This window comes from Ziziphus jujuba, chromosome 1 (assembly GCF_031755915.1).
Source record: "Ziziphus jujuba cultivar Dongzao chromosome 1, ASM3175591v1".
Lineage (NCBI taxonomy): Eukaryota > Viridiplantae > Streptophyta > Magnoliopsida > Rosales > Rhamnaceae > Ziziphus > Ziziphus jujuba.
The window spans coordinates 26,411,725-26,427,431 of NC_083379.1; the positions used below are offsets into that span (position 1 = coordinate 26,411,725).

The window sequence follows — 15,707 nt, forward strand, 5'->3', positions numbered from 1 at the left end:
TGTGACTATGCACAGATTAAAAAATTGCATCTTTTTTTTTTTTTTTGGTAAATTTAAAATTACATTGGTAGGTTCCATGCTGCTGAAATGAATTATATAGAAGATATTTGACAATCTGCAGATCTGAATTATGATGGGAAGGTCTCCACCTCTTTTCACGTCCAAAAAATGGTATTTTCCTATCTATCATATTCATCGGCATAAGATTCCCATCATTTTTATACAGCCGAATAATTTGTAGCTCAGGCTGCCCTACATATTTACTGGTTGTTTGTTTATTTTAAAATATGAAAATTTAAATTGGAAATCATTGCCGAAGGAAATTCGGCTGCCTCGAGACTCCTCCAGGCGACGTATTTTACTGGTACAGAAATCTTGGAAATTGAGATATATATATATATATATATAACGGGATGTTCTTATTTTAAAATTACTATTTTTTCATGGTTTAAGTTATAAATTTCAGTGTTTTACAGGACAATACAGTGGTAAAAATTGCTATATATATTTTTTTAATAGTAAGATCCGAGTTCCCATTTCATGATTAAAAAATAAAATAAAATAAGAGTGGGGAGAATCTCCTCCATTAGGCAGAAATTAGGGACGCCAACAAAATCTCTTCCCATTTTCTTATCTTTTTGAATTCTATTTTATTTTATATTTTTCTCTTGATTTGGACATGAAGCTTGAACCGAGCTGAACAGCCCAGTAAAAAAATTGAAATTTAGGCTGTTTAGCTTTTTTATTTTCAATTTTTAAAATATTATTTTAAAAATAAAAAATAAAAAATTATTTTTATTTATTTTATAAAAATAAAGATGTTTGATCAGTTATATGAAGACAGTTTCTAAACTAAAAACAGAAAATATAAAATATTATTTTAATATTTTTTAAATTTTATTTAATTTTTAATTTGTTTTCTAAAATTATTTTTAACAAATAATGACTAAACAAATTTATTTTTGTTTTAAAAATAAGTTTTTATTTTATATAATAAAAATTAAAATAAAAAATTATTTTAAAACTAATTGATCGAACAGGCTAAATAACACAGATTCCTTATTTTCACTTTTCATTTTCAAAGGAAAAAAAATTAAAAAAGCCAATACACATATTTGAATATATATTTTGTTTTGTTATACAATGGTGTAATTTGCTTTAAATATATAAATACGCATATTAAAAATTATTATTTTTCCAAAAATAAAATCAAATTTAACATTTCTGTGTCTTTTATTTTTATTTTTACCCCAAAAAAGTGTCTTCTTGTTTTTAAGTTTTCAAACCAAAAATATAATACTTCTTTTTCAGTGAAACTCGCATGAAGTTTTGAGCCGTTATAAGTGGCAGCTTTTAATCAACGCTCCTTTCTTCCCGTATCGACATTTCTATCTGAAAGATAATATATATATATTTTATTATTATATCTAATTTATTTTATTATTATTATTATATCTCTAAAAGAGAAATAAAATAACGGCAATACAAAAGAAGTTCAAAGACAAAAATAGCCCACAACAGGGGTACTTGTTTCGGGTGTTTGCAGAACAAGGCAAGGGGTATTTGTGGTCAATTGAGCAGAATTGAGCTTCAGTTCTGATGTTGGTTCAAACTTGTCAGCGAGAGCCTTGGCGGCTTTTGTATTGACCTCTCTCTCTCTCTCTCTCTCTCTCTCTGTCTCTCTCTCTCCTTCTGTTATCGTATAAATATGCAATATTCTTTTATCAATTTTTTATTTTCGTTATTTTTTGTTACATCTGGGTTTTGCTGGAAAAACCTTTTGGAGTCAATTGGTATGTTCTCGCCGTCTCCTTTGAATCTCAACCTTCTTCTTGAATTATTCATTCTGGGTTCATCGTTTCCATTTGACTGTAATTCTCTGTTTCAGGTATTATGTTATATGTTTGAAGAATTTGCCGAATCAGATCTATTGAGAGGTTGGTCAACGCTTTGTTATTGTTAGAACTCCTATTATTTACCCTCTATTGGAAAGTTATTGTGGAATTATTTTAGTTTTTGTGAGTTAAGTTAAATGTTAGAGTTGCAAATAAGCGATTTTTCAAAGGGTCATTTCTTTTACCTGAAACATTTCTTTATGGTAATCCATGAGAAACATTTTGCGACACTATCAGTTATTATTTACAAGCTGAGCTTTTAAGGATTTAAGCTGGTGGGTTACAGTACTTTTATGATGAATTTGAGTCGCTCCATGAAGGTTTCTATATCTTTTTTTGGAGTTTTGTCTGCTGTATTATTTATTTTCATTGGTGTTTAGGTTTGATGTAATATTTTCAGAGTTGTCTAACACTACATTTCTAACGTCTCATTTTTTTTATTTTATTTTTTAATGAATATGGGTTTTGATAAAATAACCACATTTTAACCATATAAAGAAATTTGGTAAATTGCGTTGCCTGTAATTGATATTTCAATATAAATGCAAGGGGTTGGTTGCTTTGTTTGGGTAATTACATGTATCTATAGATTGTCCAATATATTTGCCCTTTTTTTTTTTTTTTTTTTTTTTTCCTTTTTGGTTAATATATGGCTAACTTGATGTTAATTTTATAGGAGCTTAGGGCTTGGGGCTTAAGAGGATGGATTGGTTTATGTAAATTTCAAAAGATATAACTTTTGGAGAGGCTTTTAAGATAATGTTTTCCATTCAGAAGGGGAGATGCTCATGGTCTCTCTATGCAACAATTGCTTCAGTTGTGGCATTGGTTTCTGTAGTTCATCTCTTCTGGTTTCCTTTGACGCCTTCACTTGATTACTTCAGACTAGTTCAGAAGACTTGTGTCCCAATTAATGGATCTGCTGACGCATCCATCAAAAATATCAATGAAAGCAAACAACAGCCTATTGACCTAGAATATCAGTTTCCAGCTGACTTGCACAAGGCAGTTTTTTATTGTGGTGCACCATGGAAGGCAGAAATTGGGCGGTGGCTTTCTGGTTGTGATTCAATTACTAAAGAAGTTGACATTGTTGAGGTGATGAAAATAATCTGTGGATGAATATTGGCTTATGTATAGAATATTGCATCCTAAAAGCGGGGCTGGGGTGTGTACATGACATTCTTAAAACTTGATGTGACATGCAGTCAAGCTGTCGACATGCCTATGGTTTTCCTTTTTTCTAACTTTGCCATCCAGAGAAAGTATAGGGTTGCTAGTGATTTTTGTGAAATATTTATTTGTTTCTTAATTGATTGTTTCTCTTGGCAGACAATAGGTGGCAGTGGTTGCAAAAATGACTGCAGTGGTCAAGGTGTTTGTAATCAAGAATTGGGACAATGCTGGTGCTTTCATGGATATAGTGGTCAGTACTATCTTTTTCTTCTGCTATTTATTTATTTTTGGTATGAAGAATGAGGAATAAGAAGTGAATATATAAGTGAATGCTATTTCCATTTTTCCATCTCTATAATTAGAACCATAAATTTAGTTAGAAAATGCATGCTTGTGACCCAAGTTGATGTACTTTATCAGATATACCATAATGATTATAAGTGCAAGCTGATTGAAGTAGCAAGACAAGAAGATACCTTGCTACAGAGCTATATTTAAAAAATGGAAACATTTAAACATTTTTCCTGTCAATGTATGTACTTTAAGCTATTATATTTAGCTTTGTAATTTTATTTTCTTGTTGAAAAATACCACAAACTATAAGACATCCTTAATTTGTAAATTCATACCTAGTGTACTGGTTTGTTATCTGCAAGGGCTTGAGAGGTTAGATTTCTCATTTGTCAATTAAAGGTGTGTTTCTTTCCTTTCTTCCCTGTCCTGGGGATTAATTCAACCAAAGGATATCATAAGGTTTTAATTCTGTTCAATCATCACATGATTCATAGTCAAACCATTTATAGTTTTTGGATGAAACCTATAATTTATTTCTTGGTGCATTACCTAGAATTAATTTTTGCATAGCATTACTTGCATAGAATTGTCAAATTGCAGCAAACCCCCTGGCTCTAGTACTTATCTTCTGTCTCTCACCAGAGAGAGAATGCCACTAGTTTCTGAATACAATTAGTTATATTATTCCAAAGGAAAAGGAGAACATTTTTTTTTTTTCAAATTTTTTTCCCTTTTCGAAAACCAGAATTTGTGGTTATGCTCTCATGATAAACCATATCTTATTTGTTAATAAATTCTGCTAAATTGCAGGGGAAGGATGCTCTGAGAGACAACAGTTGGACTGCAACTTTCCAGCATCACCAGAGCAACCATATGGGAGATGGGTTGTTTCAATTTGTTCTGCTTATTGTGACACAACAAGAGCAATGTGCTTCTGTGGGGAAGGCACAAAATACCCAAATCGTCCAGTGGCTGAAGCATGTGGCTTTCAATTTAAGTAAGTGTAGTCAGATCCTAACAAGACTTTATTTATTATGAAAATTCTGCCATCAGGACACCCTGATAGGATTTTGGTGTGGACTCATAGTCACACATATTGCGGGAGATTTTTGAGCTTTTTCTCCTGCGACATATTGCATTACTGTAAGTCTTCACCAAAATTCTATCAGAGTTTCCTGATAAGAGACTGACTTCTCTTTATTAAGAACCCTATATGACCAGCAATGCTAAATGCTTATGTCAGGTTACCTTCTGATCCAAATGCTCACAAACTGTCTGATTGGACCAAAGCTGACCTGGATAATATATTCACAACGAATATCAGCAAACCAGGATGGTGCAACGTGGATCCAGCTGAAGCATATGCCCTCAAAGTGAAATTCAAAGAAGAATGTGACTGCAAATATGATGGTCTTTGGGGGCGGTTCTGTGAAATTCCTGTGCTATCTACTTGTATCAATCAATGCTCTGGACACGGACATTGTCGTGGTGGATTTTGCCAGGTAAATGCTTGTTTTCTTGTAGTGCATGAATTTTAGGTTTCTAAGTGCATATTTGCGAGTGTTTTTTTAGAGCTAAAAGCATTAATTTGAGAAAATAGGTATTTGACATGAAGTTGGCAAAAAAAGAAAAAGAAGTGCTTTTTGGATGGAAAAAAGCACTTTCAGTGCTTCTCTTAGAGGCATCAAGTTAGGTGCTTTTCCAAAACAAAAAGTCTTCATATTTTTTTTGTACTGCATGAATTTTAGGTGGCTGACACATTGATTCCTCTCCGGATCAACTTTTGAAGTATATGCTTGAATTTGGAGAGAAAACTTGGTCAACCATCTTTTCTCATTCAGCATAAGAAACAAAATAAGGAATAGGTTGGAAGAAATATTAGTACCATTTTCTATTTTCTTTGTTGACATATCCTTTCGCCTTTCTTTACTATCTACTGCCTAAACTGAGTTCCTGTACATTCCAGTGTAGTAGTGGTTGGTATGGAGTCGATTGCAGCATTCCATCAGTTGTATCATCAGTTAGAGAGTGGCCTCAATGGCTTCGACCAGCTAAGATTGATGTACCGGATAGTTTAAATCTCACAGGAAAAGTTGTCAACCTTAATGCTGTGGTCAAAAAGAAAAGACCCCTTATATATGTTTACGATTTACCCCCAAGCTTCAACAGCCTGCTTCTTGAGGTTAGCATGAACTTGAATGTGATTTCTTGATGCTGACAAGAGTAAGTCTCTTAGTTTTCTTAATGTATTCTTGTAGGGGCGCCATTATAAGTTGGAGTGTGTAAACAGAATCTATGATGAGAAAAATGCAACACTATGGACAGAACAGCTCTATGGTGCTCAGGTACTACTTGAGCTGAGATTAGTGATCCTCTTATAAAGATATAATACACTAAGAATTTTCTCTTGTGGTTCTCTTTTGGTTTGCAGATTGCACTCTATGAGAGTATCTTGGCTAGTCCATACCGCACTTTAAATGGTGAAGAAGCAGATTTCTTCTTTGTTCCTGTTCTTGATTCATGCATTATCACCCGAGCTTATGATGCTCCTCACTTGAGCATGCAGGTATCTTTACACAGTCATTATATATGTGTGTTACTACTTGTATATATATATATATATATCTGTATAAAATATATATCTGTATAATGTGTATATATATATATATATATATCTGTATTACCAAAGCATGTGTATATATACAAAGTGCTCTGGTAGACAATTTGATCATGTTCTTCAAGTATTTGCTTCTCCACCTTACCAGCATTACTGTTATGTTTTTAGAACTTTCTACTACTTTTGGGGTCAGATGGCTAATCTGTACTTCAACCCTGGAACTGCAATAGAATAGGACTTCCTAACTATCCACGATATGTTGTCTGTATTGAATTCAACATTGATTAAACTATTTTATCCAAAATTGATAACAAATAAAAAATCTGGTTCTAAATTTTTCCATTGGAGGCATGGGAAAAATAAGACTAATCATGGGAGAGAAGGAAAGGAAGCTTGGCATGAATCTGTACTAGCAAGCTGACCATCAATTTTGAGATTTATCGTCAAGTGCTCTAGGCTTCTTACCTTTGGCTGCTTTCTCTTAACTAAAATTTGAACCTCTCTCTCTCTCTCTCTCTCTTTCCTGTGTTCTTCTCCGTTCTTCTTTTTTGGCTTTCTTTCTCTTATAGATCCAGATTACTCTGGAGAACTGGGTCTCTTTAGATGTTAATTTGGGTAATTTTGTATGCTTAAGTCTCCATTATTGGAATAGGGTTTCCTTTATATATATATATATATATATTCTTTTTTTTTTTCTTCCCCTCCCGAGCCCCACCCTCCAAACTATGTGTACAGTTATGAAAAATTGTTGGAAAGAAATAAAAAACCATAAAAACACTGTTGACCAATTGCCTTTTCTGTAGAGATCTTGTTCTTTGTTTACATCTTAATTTTAGGTGAAAATCAAGAAAGAAAAAAACTTGCTTCTTGTCCAAGTTGGTCAACTGGCGTACCAATTACAGGATAAGAATTTAAGATATCAGACAATTCAAAGTTTCAAATCTTATTCAATCCAATCTATCGTTTCTTATCTGCTACACCAAAATAGGCACTTAAGGTTATTCACAATTGTCCGTACTCAAAAAAATAATGCCAGTACTCAGTCCTTAAGACAAAGGATTTCCAATCCTAAAGCTCATCTAATTGTTGATTTCTTCCTACTAAGTGCGTTCAAGCATGTGACTCTTATTCAGGTACATGAATGAGAAAAAAGACTTTAAACCCTCAACTTAGATCAATTGTAAATATTGAATTTTTTCTCCTAATTTTTTTTTTCTTTCCAAATTTCATAACAAAGTTCTTCTGACCAGTTAGGAATCGTGGGATACTCTTATTTTTCAAAAATTGAAGCTGCACTTGCTTGTATATACCTTTCTCCTTGCTCCTTAAAATAGTATCACACATGTGCAACTGAGGCTGTTTGATTTGAATTTTCTTTGTTTTTATGTGTAATTCCTCTTACATATGTGCACGATGATATAAAATTTTCAGGAACATAGGGGCTTGAGAAGCTCTCTCACTCTCGAATTTTATAAGAAGGCGTATGATCACATTGTTGAACAATATCCTTTTTGGAACCGCTCATCTGGAAGAGACCATTTGTGGGTATGATGCAAATAAAAAAATTATTTATTTCCATGGTGGTGAAATTGAAAAGAGAGAATGGTTAATTTCTTTGCTAGTTTAGAGCATGTTTACAATGTATATGCTAATGATGTCACCTCTATATCTGAGGGCAGTTTTTTTCATGGGATGAAGGTGCGTGCTACGCCCCTAAGGAGATATGGAATAGCATGATGTTGGTTCATTGGGGTAATACAAACTCGAAGCACAACCATTCAACAACAGCCTATTGGGCAGATAACTGGGATACTATTTCTTCTTCTAGAAGGGGCAAACATCCATGCTTTGACCCTCAAAAGGATCTTGTGCTTCCTTCCTGGAAAATTCCTGATGTTAACTCTATAAGCAAAAAACTTTGGTCTAGGTACTCATCTGATTTAAAGTGTTCTCATCAATTGGTTCTTTTTCCTTACCTTTTGCTTAGGTAAACAAATTAGTTTCATTGAGATTGTTTGCTCTCAGGCCCCGTGACAAGCGGAAGACATTATTTTTCTTCAATGGAAATCTAGGACCTGCTTACCAAAATGGAAGGCCAGAAGCTTCGTAAGTCTACCATAGAGATGTTATGGAAATCTTGTTGCATAATGAGTTGGTTCCAAATCATATGTGGACAGCCTAACAAGTGTCTCATATTAGTAGTGCTTTTTCTATTTTTCCTTTTTTTCTGTTAATACTTTTGAGAAGTCCCATAAATGATCTTTTGAGACAGTGATATTTATTGAGTGGTCAAAGAGTTTTTGGAAGGTTAAGTTTCCAGTTTCCTTCACAGCTATAGATTTATCATTTCAAACTTCCCAGAGAATATCATGCACTTTTTGGGGATATTTATACAGGTATAGCATGGGAATCAGACAGAAACTGGCTGAAGAATTTGGCTCAAGCCCTAACAAGGATGGCAAGCTTGGGAAGCAACATGCAGAAGATGTGATTGTTACCCCAATACGCTCCAAAAATTATCATGAGGATTTAGCCAGTTCTACTTTCTGTGGTGTATTTCCAGGGGATGGTTGGAGTGGTCGAATGGAAGACAGTGTTCTGCAAGGGTGCATCCCAGTGGTCATTCAGGTACTATAGTTTTCTTTTTTTGTTACTTTGCCAGTGTAGACTAGAGTCCTATATTACTCATAGAATATTCCCTAGTATTGTTTAGTAATATGCGGATTTAGGTCTTGGGAACCACCAACCAACCATCAAACTGTAGGTGGATTTCTAGATTGACTGACCGCTAAGGTGCATGTGGAAATCAACAGTATTAGAAGACCACTTTTGGCATTTTTCAGAGAGTCCTGGTGGATCATTACATTAGTAGTATTAGAAGATATTATTTAGATTATCATAGGGGTATCAAATCTAAGCTTTCAAAATTAGAGGCTGAGAACCACTGAGTTCTATTTAAATTCTGCACATGCCCAAAGACTCAAGTACCATGCCCAAAAACTTTGGAGTTTTTATTGCTACTGCCCAAGGGCTTAAGCACCATGAAGTGGGTTATGACTTGGGCGTGTTTATTTCTACTGATCACACCTTAAGCTTTGGTGATGGCTGAGGAGTGGGTGAAGAATTCGATAAGTTTTCTACTTCTCTCCATTGCAATCTAAGGTACAGTCTAGGTGAGGATTAGATAGTAAACTGAAAGCCCTGAGTGTCTTGTGTACTAAATTCTTCGGACAGGTTTCGGACCAAATGCAGTCTCATTTTTGTTGGTTGTGTTCCATGCCTTTCACTTGGCCTTTGTATATGTTCGTTGACATAACATGGGTCATGGGTAAAGGTATAGCTCCTGCATATTCCAAAATTGTGGAAACCTCTCAAAAAACAGCTATGAAACTCATGGATGCTCAGTCTTGACACTCTTTCCCTATGCTATATGATAATGGATTTAACATTTATAGTCTATGTTAACTATAGTATCATCTGGTATCATCTGTAGCCTTGATCTATGTACCTGAGCCTTTAGTTTAAGATTTTTTGAATTGATGTTAACTTAGCATGGTATGACAGCCTAATTGTATAATTAGTCTGCCTTAATATACATAGTTGAGTCCACTTCCTAATAAGCTAAGCTTTTCACATTGCTAGGAATGGAATAGTATACATAGTTGAGTCCACTTCCTAATAAGCTAAGCTTTTCACATTGCTAGGAATGGAATAGTATACATAGTTGAGTCCACTTCCTAATAAGCTAAGCTTTTCACATTGCTAGGAACGGAACAGTTTACTAAGTTACTGAAATAAGATGAATATCAAATTTCAAGAGAGGTTCAATTGGTGTATTAGTGTCCCTGTTACTTTGTCATGTACCCGAACAGTCTCTGTGTCAGTTATGTCACAAGGCAAGCCTGGTGCAAGTGCATCTGCTTAACCATATAACGTTCTGCAATATAATAATGTTTCAGTTCTTTGGCATAGTTTATACGAATCTGTATAAACGGTTACCAAGTTTAATCATGAGCCTACATTTAATGAAAAAGTCACAATCATTTTTGTTCTGAGGTGTGAGGTTGACATCCAAAACTTTCTGGAGATTTTCTTTGTTTGTGTCAATAAGTTGTTGTGGTTTGCTGGATTTTTAAGCATGGTGTTTTAATTAAAGAGGATCAATCTATAATCAAATAAAAACAACTTTCTTATAACTTGTTCTATTGTGTTTAGGATGGGATTTTCCTGCCATATGAGAATGTGCTCAACTATGATAGCTTTGCTGTTCGGATACGTGAAGATGATATTCCAAATCTTATAAATATTCTCCGGGTAACTTTTTCTAGTAAGGTTAAAGAGAATTTGTTGAAACTAAACAGCATTAAACCTACTTACTAACTGGTGGCCTTCTGAATCCTCTAGGCATTTAATGAGACAGAAATAGAATTTAAGCTAGCCAATGTGCAGAAAATTGGGCAAAGGTTCTTGTATCGTGATTCTGTTATGCTTGAGGCCAAGAGGCAAAAGGATGCATATGGCCGTGTGGAAGATTGGGCAGTTGAGTTCTCAAAATTAGTTGAAGATGATGTCTTTGCAACATTTGTACAGGTATGCATCTTCCCTTGCCAAATTGAACAATTTTTTATTTTAGAATCATGCTTGGTAATTGACTAAAAGTTGATTTTAACTTTCTGAGTTTCATAGATTTGATTTTCACTGCATTTATTTATCATTTTTAAACATGGCTGAAGTTAAAACGAATGAGTGGAAAAGTTCACACAGGAGAGAGAAATATTTTTGTCTAAGTATAGTAACTGTTTCTTCAGGTTATATGTGAAGTTGGGTCACTGCATGCTTGTATCTCTTTTCTTTGTATTTAAACTTGCTGTCCCATTGTTTCCTTTTTTTTTTTTTTTTTTTTTTTTTTAAAGGTTTTACATTACAAGTTACATAATGATCCTTGGAGGCAACTTACTGGGGTAAACAAGGAGTTCGGATTATCTCGAGAATGTTATACAAATACCAAGTGAAGAGCGATTCTAACAACTAGAACTAATTCCGAAGAGATTGTCATATAGCTGAAAGGCTTTTATGTTCAAGACCAATTCAGATGAACAAGTGCTTCAACAGAACAAAGTGCAGCATCCAATTAGATACCTTAAAAGCCACACCTTCGTAGTCTCTTGAGGGAGACTACTTTCTAGCCAAGTGAATACAAAATTTATTTATTCATTTATTTTTCCATATGAATGTGAAATTTGTAACTTTGAATACCTTTTAGAAACAGAAGTATACAAGCGAGTTCATTTTTTCTTTGTTGTGAAAGGATAAGTCAAAAGTTAAATAAATTTTGAGTAAAAAATTCAATAAATTTTGTTCATTATGGTTATATGGGAACTCTGTTAATTATCATGCGAAACAAAATTGTGATGTGGTGTTCCCAATGTAAAAATAGATGGTATATGAATTATGGTAGGTTTTTTTTGGGCTGTGAGAAGTATGATGATGGGTGTGAATTATTTATCTAGTTGATGATGGGTGTGAATTATTTATCTTGTTTACTATATATATATATTTTACTTTTAAGAACGTTAGAGAATTTTTAGGATTAAAATGACAACTGATGTTAGAAAAAATAAAAACAAAACTAAAAAAAATGGTGAAAACGAAATTATCAGGTGAGAATTTATATTTGAACCTTTTAAATAAAAATAGGAATTAAGAAGTGACTTATGGTTTATAATCTTCAACATAGTATTTCGTCTTTCTTTTTAAAACAGTTTATCAGTTTTCAACATTAAAAAAAAAGAAAAAAAAAAAAGTATTTGGTCGTTATCAATGTACAAGCAAAGCAAGTTTTTTTTTTTTTTTTTTTTTTTTCCTTCCTGTTGAAAGGTTTTGGTCATTTAGCCATGAGAAGTTCTTTTATTAATTTTAAATTCTATATAGTATTGCTTTTTACACACTACCATTTAAATATATAAAAAATATAACATAATTTTATAAAATATTTCTAATACTTAAAATATTCATAATTCATAGAGTTTTAATGAAGATAAAAAAGTGTATATATATATATATATATTTTTACAAGTCACATACAAATCAAACACTACTCCACAAAAACTATTCACAATGCTTTTGAACGAAATTGATAGTCATGAAAATTCCACAATTTTTTTTTTTTTCCATTTAGAATACTTTTGAGCAATGGAAAGATGTATTCGTTGCAGTGGTCGGTTTCAAAATTATAAATGTTTCTAAAATTGTTGGGTCATATATTTTTGAACACATTTGAGATGTTCAGTCACATATTTTTGAATATATTTGAGATATTCACACCTGAAAATGTCCAGTCATATTCTTTTTAATGCATTTAAGATGTTTAGTCGTATAATTCTAAACAAATCTTAGATATTCATATTTGAAAACGTTCGATCGTATACTTCTAAATATATTTAAAATGTTTAATCACATATTTCTAAATTCATTTGAAATGTTCAATCTTATACTTCTGAACACAAATATGTTTAACTAGTAAATATCCTTAATAGTAATTTTAAATGAGGCAAAAAGATAAATTTATAATGGAACTATATAAAGTTAATTTTGTAGTGTAATTGGAACTTTTCTTTAGTAATAGATGTCTTCTTCACATTAGGCATTGACAAGTTTTACAAGGGGCAAATTAAAAGTAGTCTCCAATATACTCTTCTTCACATTTATTTCGTGACATGTTTTTATTTTTGAGGACCAAAGTGCATGTTTGAATTAGTCAACCAGAGAGCGTTTCTAATGGTATTGCATTTTCTCATTACAATATTAAAAAATAGCATAGTTTGACATTTTGTGCTTTTCAATAGCACAACGATGCCTTAGCTACAATAAAATTAGTAAGGCCCACGTTATTAAATAATATAATTTTAAATTTTTAACCTTTTCAAAGTGTTAATTAGGACCCAGTCTAACACTTTTTTTCCACCATTTTTTACCTATACTATTGGAGATGCAATGCTGAAATATAACATTGGCATTCTTATTTACCATTGAAAAGGGTATGCCAATGTTAAAATTTGGAAATATCAATGAAAAATGACATTGTCATTGGAGATGCTACGAAAAACTAAAGACAAATCAAACTTCAGTTCGCCAAAAAATAAATATTAAGAAAAAGAAGGATAAACCTAACTTCTTAAGGTTAGTTTACCTGTTTAGAAGGTGAAGTCATGACCATTCTCAATAGCATAAATATTAGTAAACAAATTACTAATAAGTTCCACCATAACATTGATTAACGGTATGTTTGGGTAAAGGAAAAGTTATTAGGAAACTAATTCCTTTGGGAAAGTAATGACTTTCTTTTGTTTGGATATTTATTTTGAGGTAAAAAAATGTGGGCCCAGGGAATTAGATTCCCACAAATGTGGAAAAATATGTGGGAAAATTATTCTCACCTATATAGGTATCATTTTAAGAATTCCAGAGAAAATAGTTTTAAAATTTTTTTAAAATACATATTTATCCTTAATTTATTATACAATATTAAATTTAATTACTTATATGTCCCAACTTTCTTTTTACTTACCAAACAGATCAAGAGAAAAATAAATCCTCAAGAAACTAAATCCTAGGAAACTAAATACCGGGAATCAGTTTCCTTCAGTTACTTTCCCTTTTACCAAATAGGCCGTAAAGGTCATTCAAAAAACTTCAAGGCATATATGCCTTTCAAAGAAATATAGAGAGAAAAGAAAAACAAAGGCTTGTTTGGCCATGTAACTAGAAGAGGGCTTGTTGCAATTATTTAATTATTTGTTTTTTTTGTTATAATTGTTTTTCCTTGAATTAGTCTCGGATAAGGTCAATGTAATCCTTTAAATTATGGAAGTAGTGGAGTTTAGTTAGGATTCTTTTAGTTTAGGTAAATAACATGTAATTTATGTAGGCTTAGTATTAATATGTTCAGTATGTTGAAATTAATTAAAACTCTTTGAGTAATTAGAGGTTTCGATTCCCTCAAATAATCAAATATATCTTTTAGTTTGTCATACTTTCCATTTAACTTAGAATAGGTAAACAAAAGCAGACTACAAACACTTTGTATGTACCAAAGTGGTATTAGAGCCTGGGCATGGAGTAGAGAGTTGAGATGCTTGAACGAGTAATAGTGTCACTTTTCACCAATCATAAAGAACTCATGGCAAAAATGACAGAGATGTTTACTGCAATATCTACTAGTATGGATCAAGCAATGAGTCACCAATCAAGGAAAAAGAAGGATCTTCACAAGCCCCAACTCCAATGCATGAAGGATGATAGCAAAATAGTGGACATCAACAGATAGATTCACTAAATTCTTATGCACCAAAATTTGTAAAACTGGATTTTCCTTGCTTAAATGGGAAAGAAGATCCTACTAGTTGGTTGTGTAGAGAAGAACAACTTTTTCAATTTCATGATATGTCAAAAGCTGATTGAGTTAATCTTTACATCCTTCCATCTTGAAGGTGATGCTCAATTGTGATTTCAAATATTGAAACAAGAAGATATTATTGTTTGGGATGATTTTAAAGAAGCCATTTTTCTCATTTTGGTCCTAATCAATTTTGTGATTTCTTTGGAGAACTCATTAAATTGCAACAAAAGGGGAGTGTGTAGGAATATCAAACTCACTTTGAGAAATTACTTGCAAAAGTTTGTCATCTTCCACAAGTTAACAAATTAGTTGTTTTGTGAGTGGATTGCAGGATTCTATAAGCGTAGATGCACAAGCAAAGAGACCTCCTATTTTATTTCATGTAATTAGGTTGGTTCGATTATATGAGGCTAGAGATCTATCACAACAAAAAAATGAGGATCCAAACTACAACTCATTAACCACTGGAATAACTGCTTAGAATAACAAAAGAGATTATATTTGTTGAGAATGAAAAAAATGTATTCATACGATTCTCATTGTGCATCAAAGGAAATTATCACCTGTAGACATTCAAGAACAAAGAAATAAAGGACGTTGCTACAATTGTAAGGAAAAGTGGAAACAAACAGGGATATCATTGTACGAAATTATTTTTGATTGTGTTTTGTCTAGATGAAGCTGATGAAGATTTGATCATCAAGGAAGAAGAGATTAGTGATGGGAAATGAGGAAGCCAAGGAGGTGACCATTATTCAAATTCCACATGCAGGGATAAAGTGTTGAATAAAATTACCTTGAGAACAAACGTGAAAGTCAAAGGGGAGGAAATGTTGTGGTTATTTAATTATTTATTCTTTATTTTAATTGTTTTTCCTTGATTTAATTTTGGATAAGGTCAATGTAATCTCTTAAATTATGGAAGTAGTGGAAATAGTGGAGTTTAGTTAGGATTCCTTTATAGTTTGGGTAAAATAATGTGCAATTTATAGCCTATATATTGGCTCAGTATCAATGTGTTCTATATGATGAAATTAATTAAAACTCTTTAAGTTATTATTGGAGGTTTTTATTCCCTCAAAGAATCAAATATTTCTTTTAGTTTGTTATCTTTTCCATTTAATTCAGAATAGGTAAAGAAAAGCAAATCACAAACACTTTAGGGTTTTTTTTTTTTTTTTCTTTCTTTCTTTTTGAATTCTAGGATACAATCTTTTTTCTTTTTCTTTTTCCTTTTTTAGAACACATTGTGTGTTATCTTATATTATATATATTGAATTTTTTTTTTCTATAAAAAGGTATTTGTTCATGCATATAAATAATTTAC

At 32.3% G+C, this 15,707-nt stretch overlaps 1 protein-coding gene across 1 annotated transcript; it reads left to right on the forward strand.

Annotated features, from left to right (window-relative positions):
* The first annotated feature begins 1,601 nt into the window (after window positions 1-1,601).
* On the forward strand, window positions 1,602-11,353 carry LOC107425930 (uncharacterized). The gene is made up of 16 exons (XM_048464638.2): window positions 1,602-1,793; window positions 1,889-1,937; window positions 2,572-2,993; window positions 3,228-3,321; window positions 4,176-4,362; window positions 4,609-4,867; window positions 5,332-5,547; window positions 5,624-5,710; window positions 5,797-5,931; window positions 7,414-7,527; window positions 7,662-7,909; window positions 8,008-8,088; window positions 8,379-8,610; window positions 10,198-10,296; window positions 10,387-10,572; window positions 10,896-11,353. Exons 3-16 carry the CDS (start codon window positions 2,655-2,657, stop codon window positions 10,992-10,994), a joined length of 2,376 nt encoding a protein of 791 aa, XP_048320595.2. The 5' UTR covers window positions 1,602-1,793; window positions 1,889-1,937; window positions 2,572-2,654; the 3' UTR covers window positions 10,995-11,353.
* Window positions 11,354-15,707: the final 4,354 nt, after the last annotated feature.

Coding starts and splice junctions, on each gene's coding strand:
- LOC107425930 (XM_048464638.2), top strand. CDS start 2,655: ATGTTTTCCATTCAGAAGGGGAGATGCTCATGGTCTCTCTATGCAACA. Junction 8,089..8,378: donor AATGGAAGGCCAGAAGCTTC/GTAAGTCTACCA, acceptor ATATTTATACAG/GTATAGCATGGGAATCAGAC. Junction 10,297..10,386: donor ATCTTATAAATATTCTCCGG/GTAACTTTTTCT, acceptor TGAATCCTCTAG/GCATTTAATGAGACAGAAAT.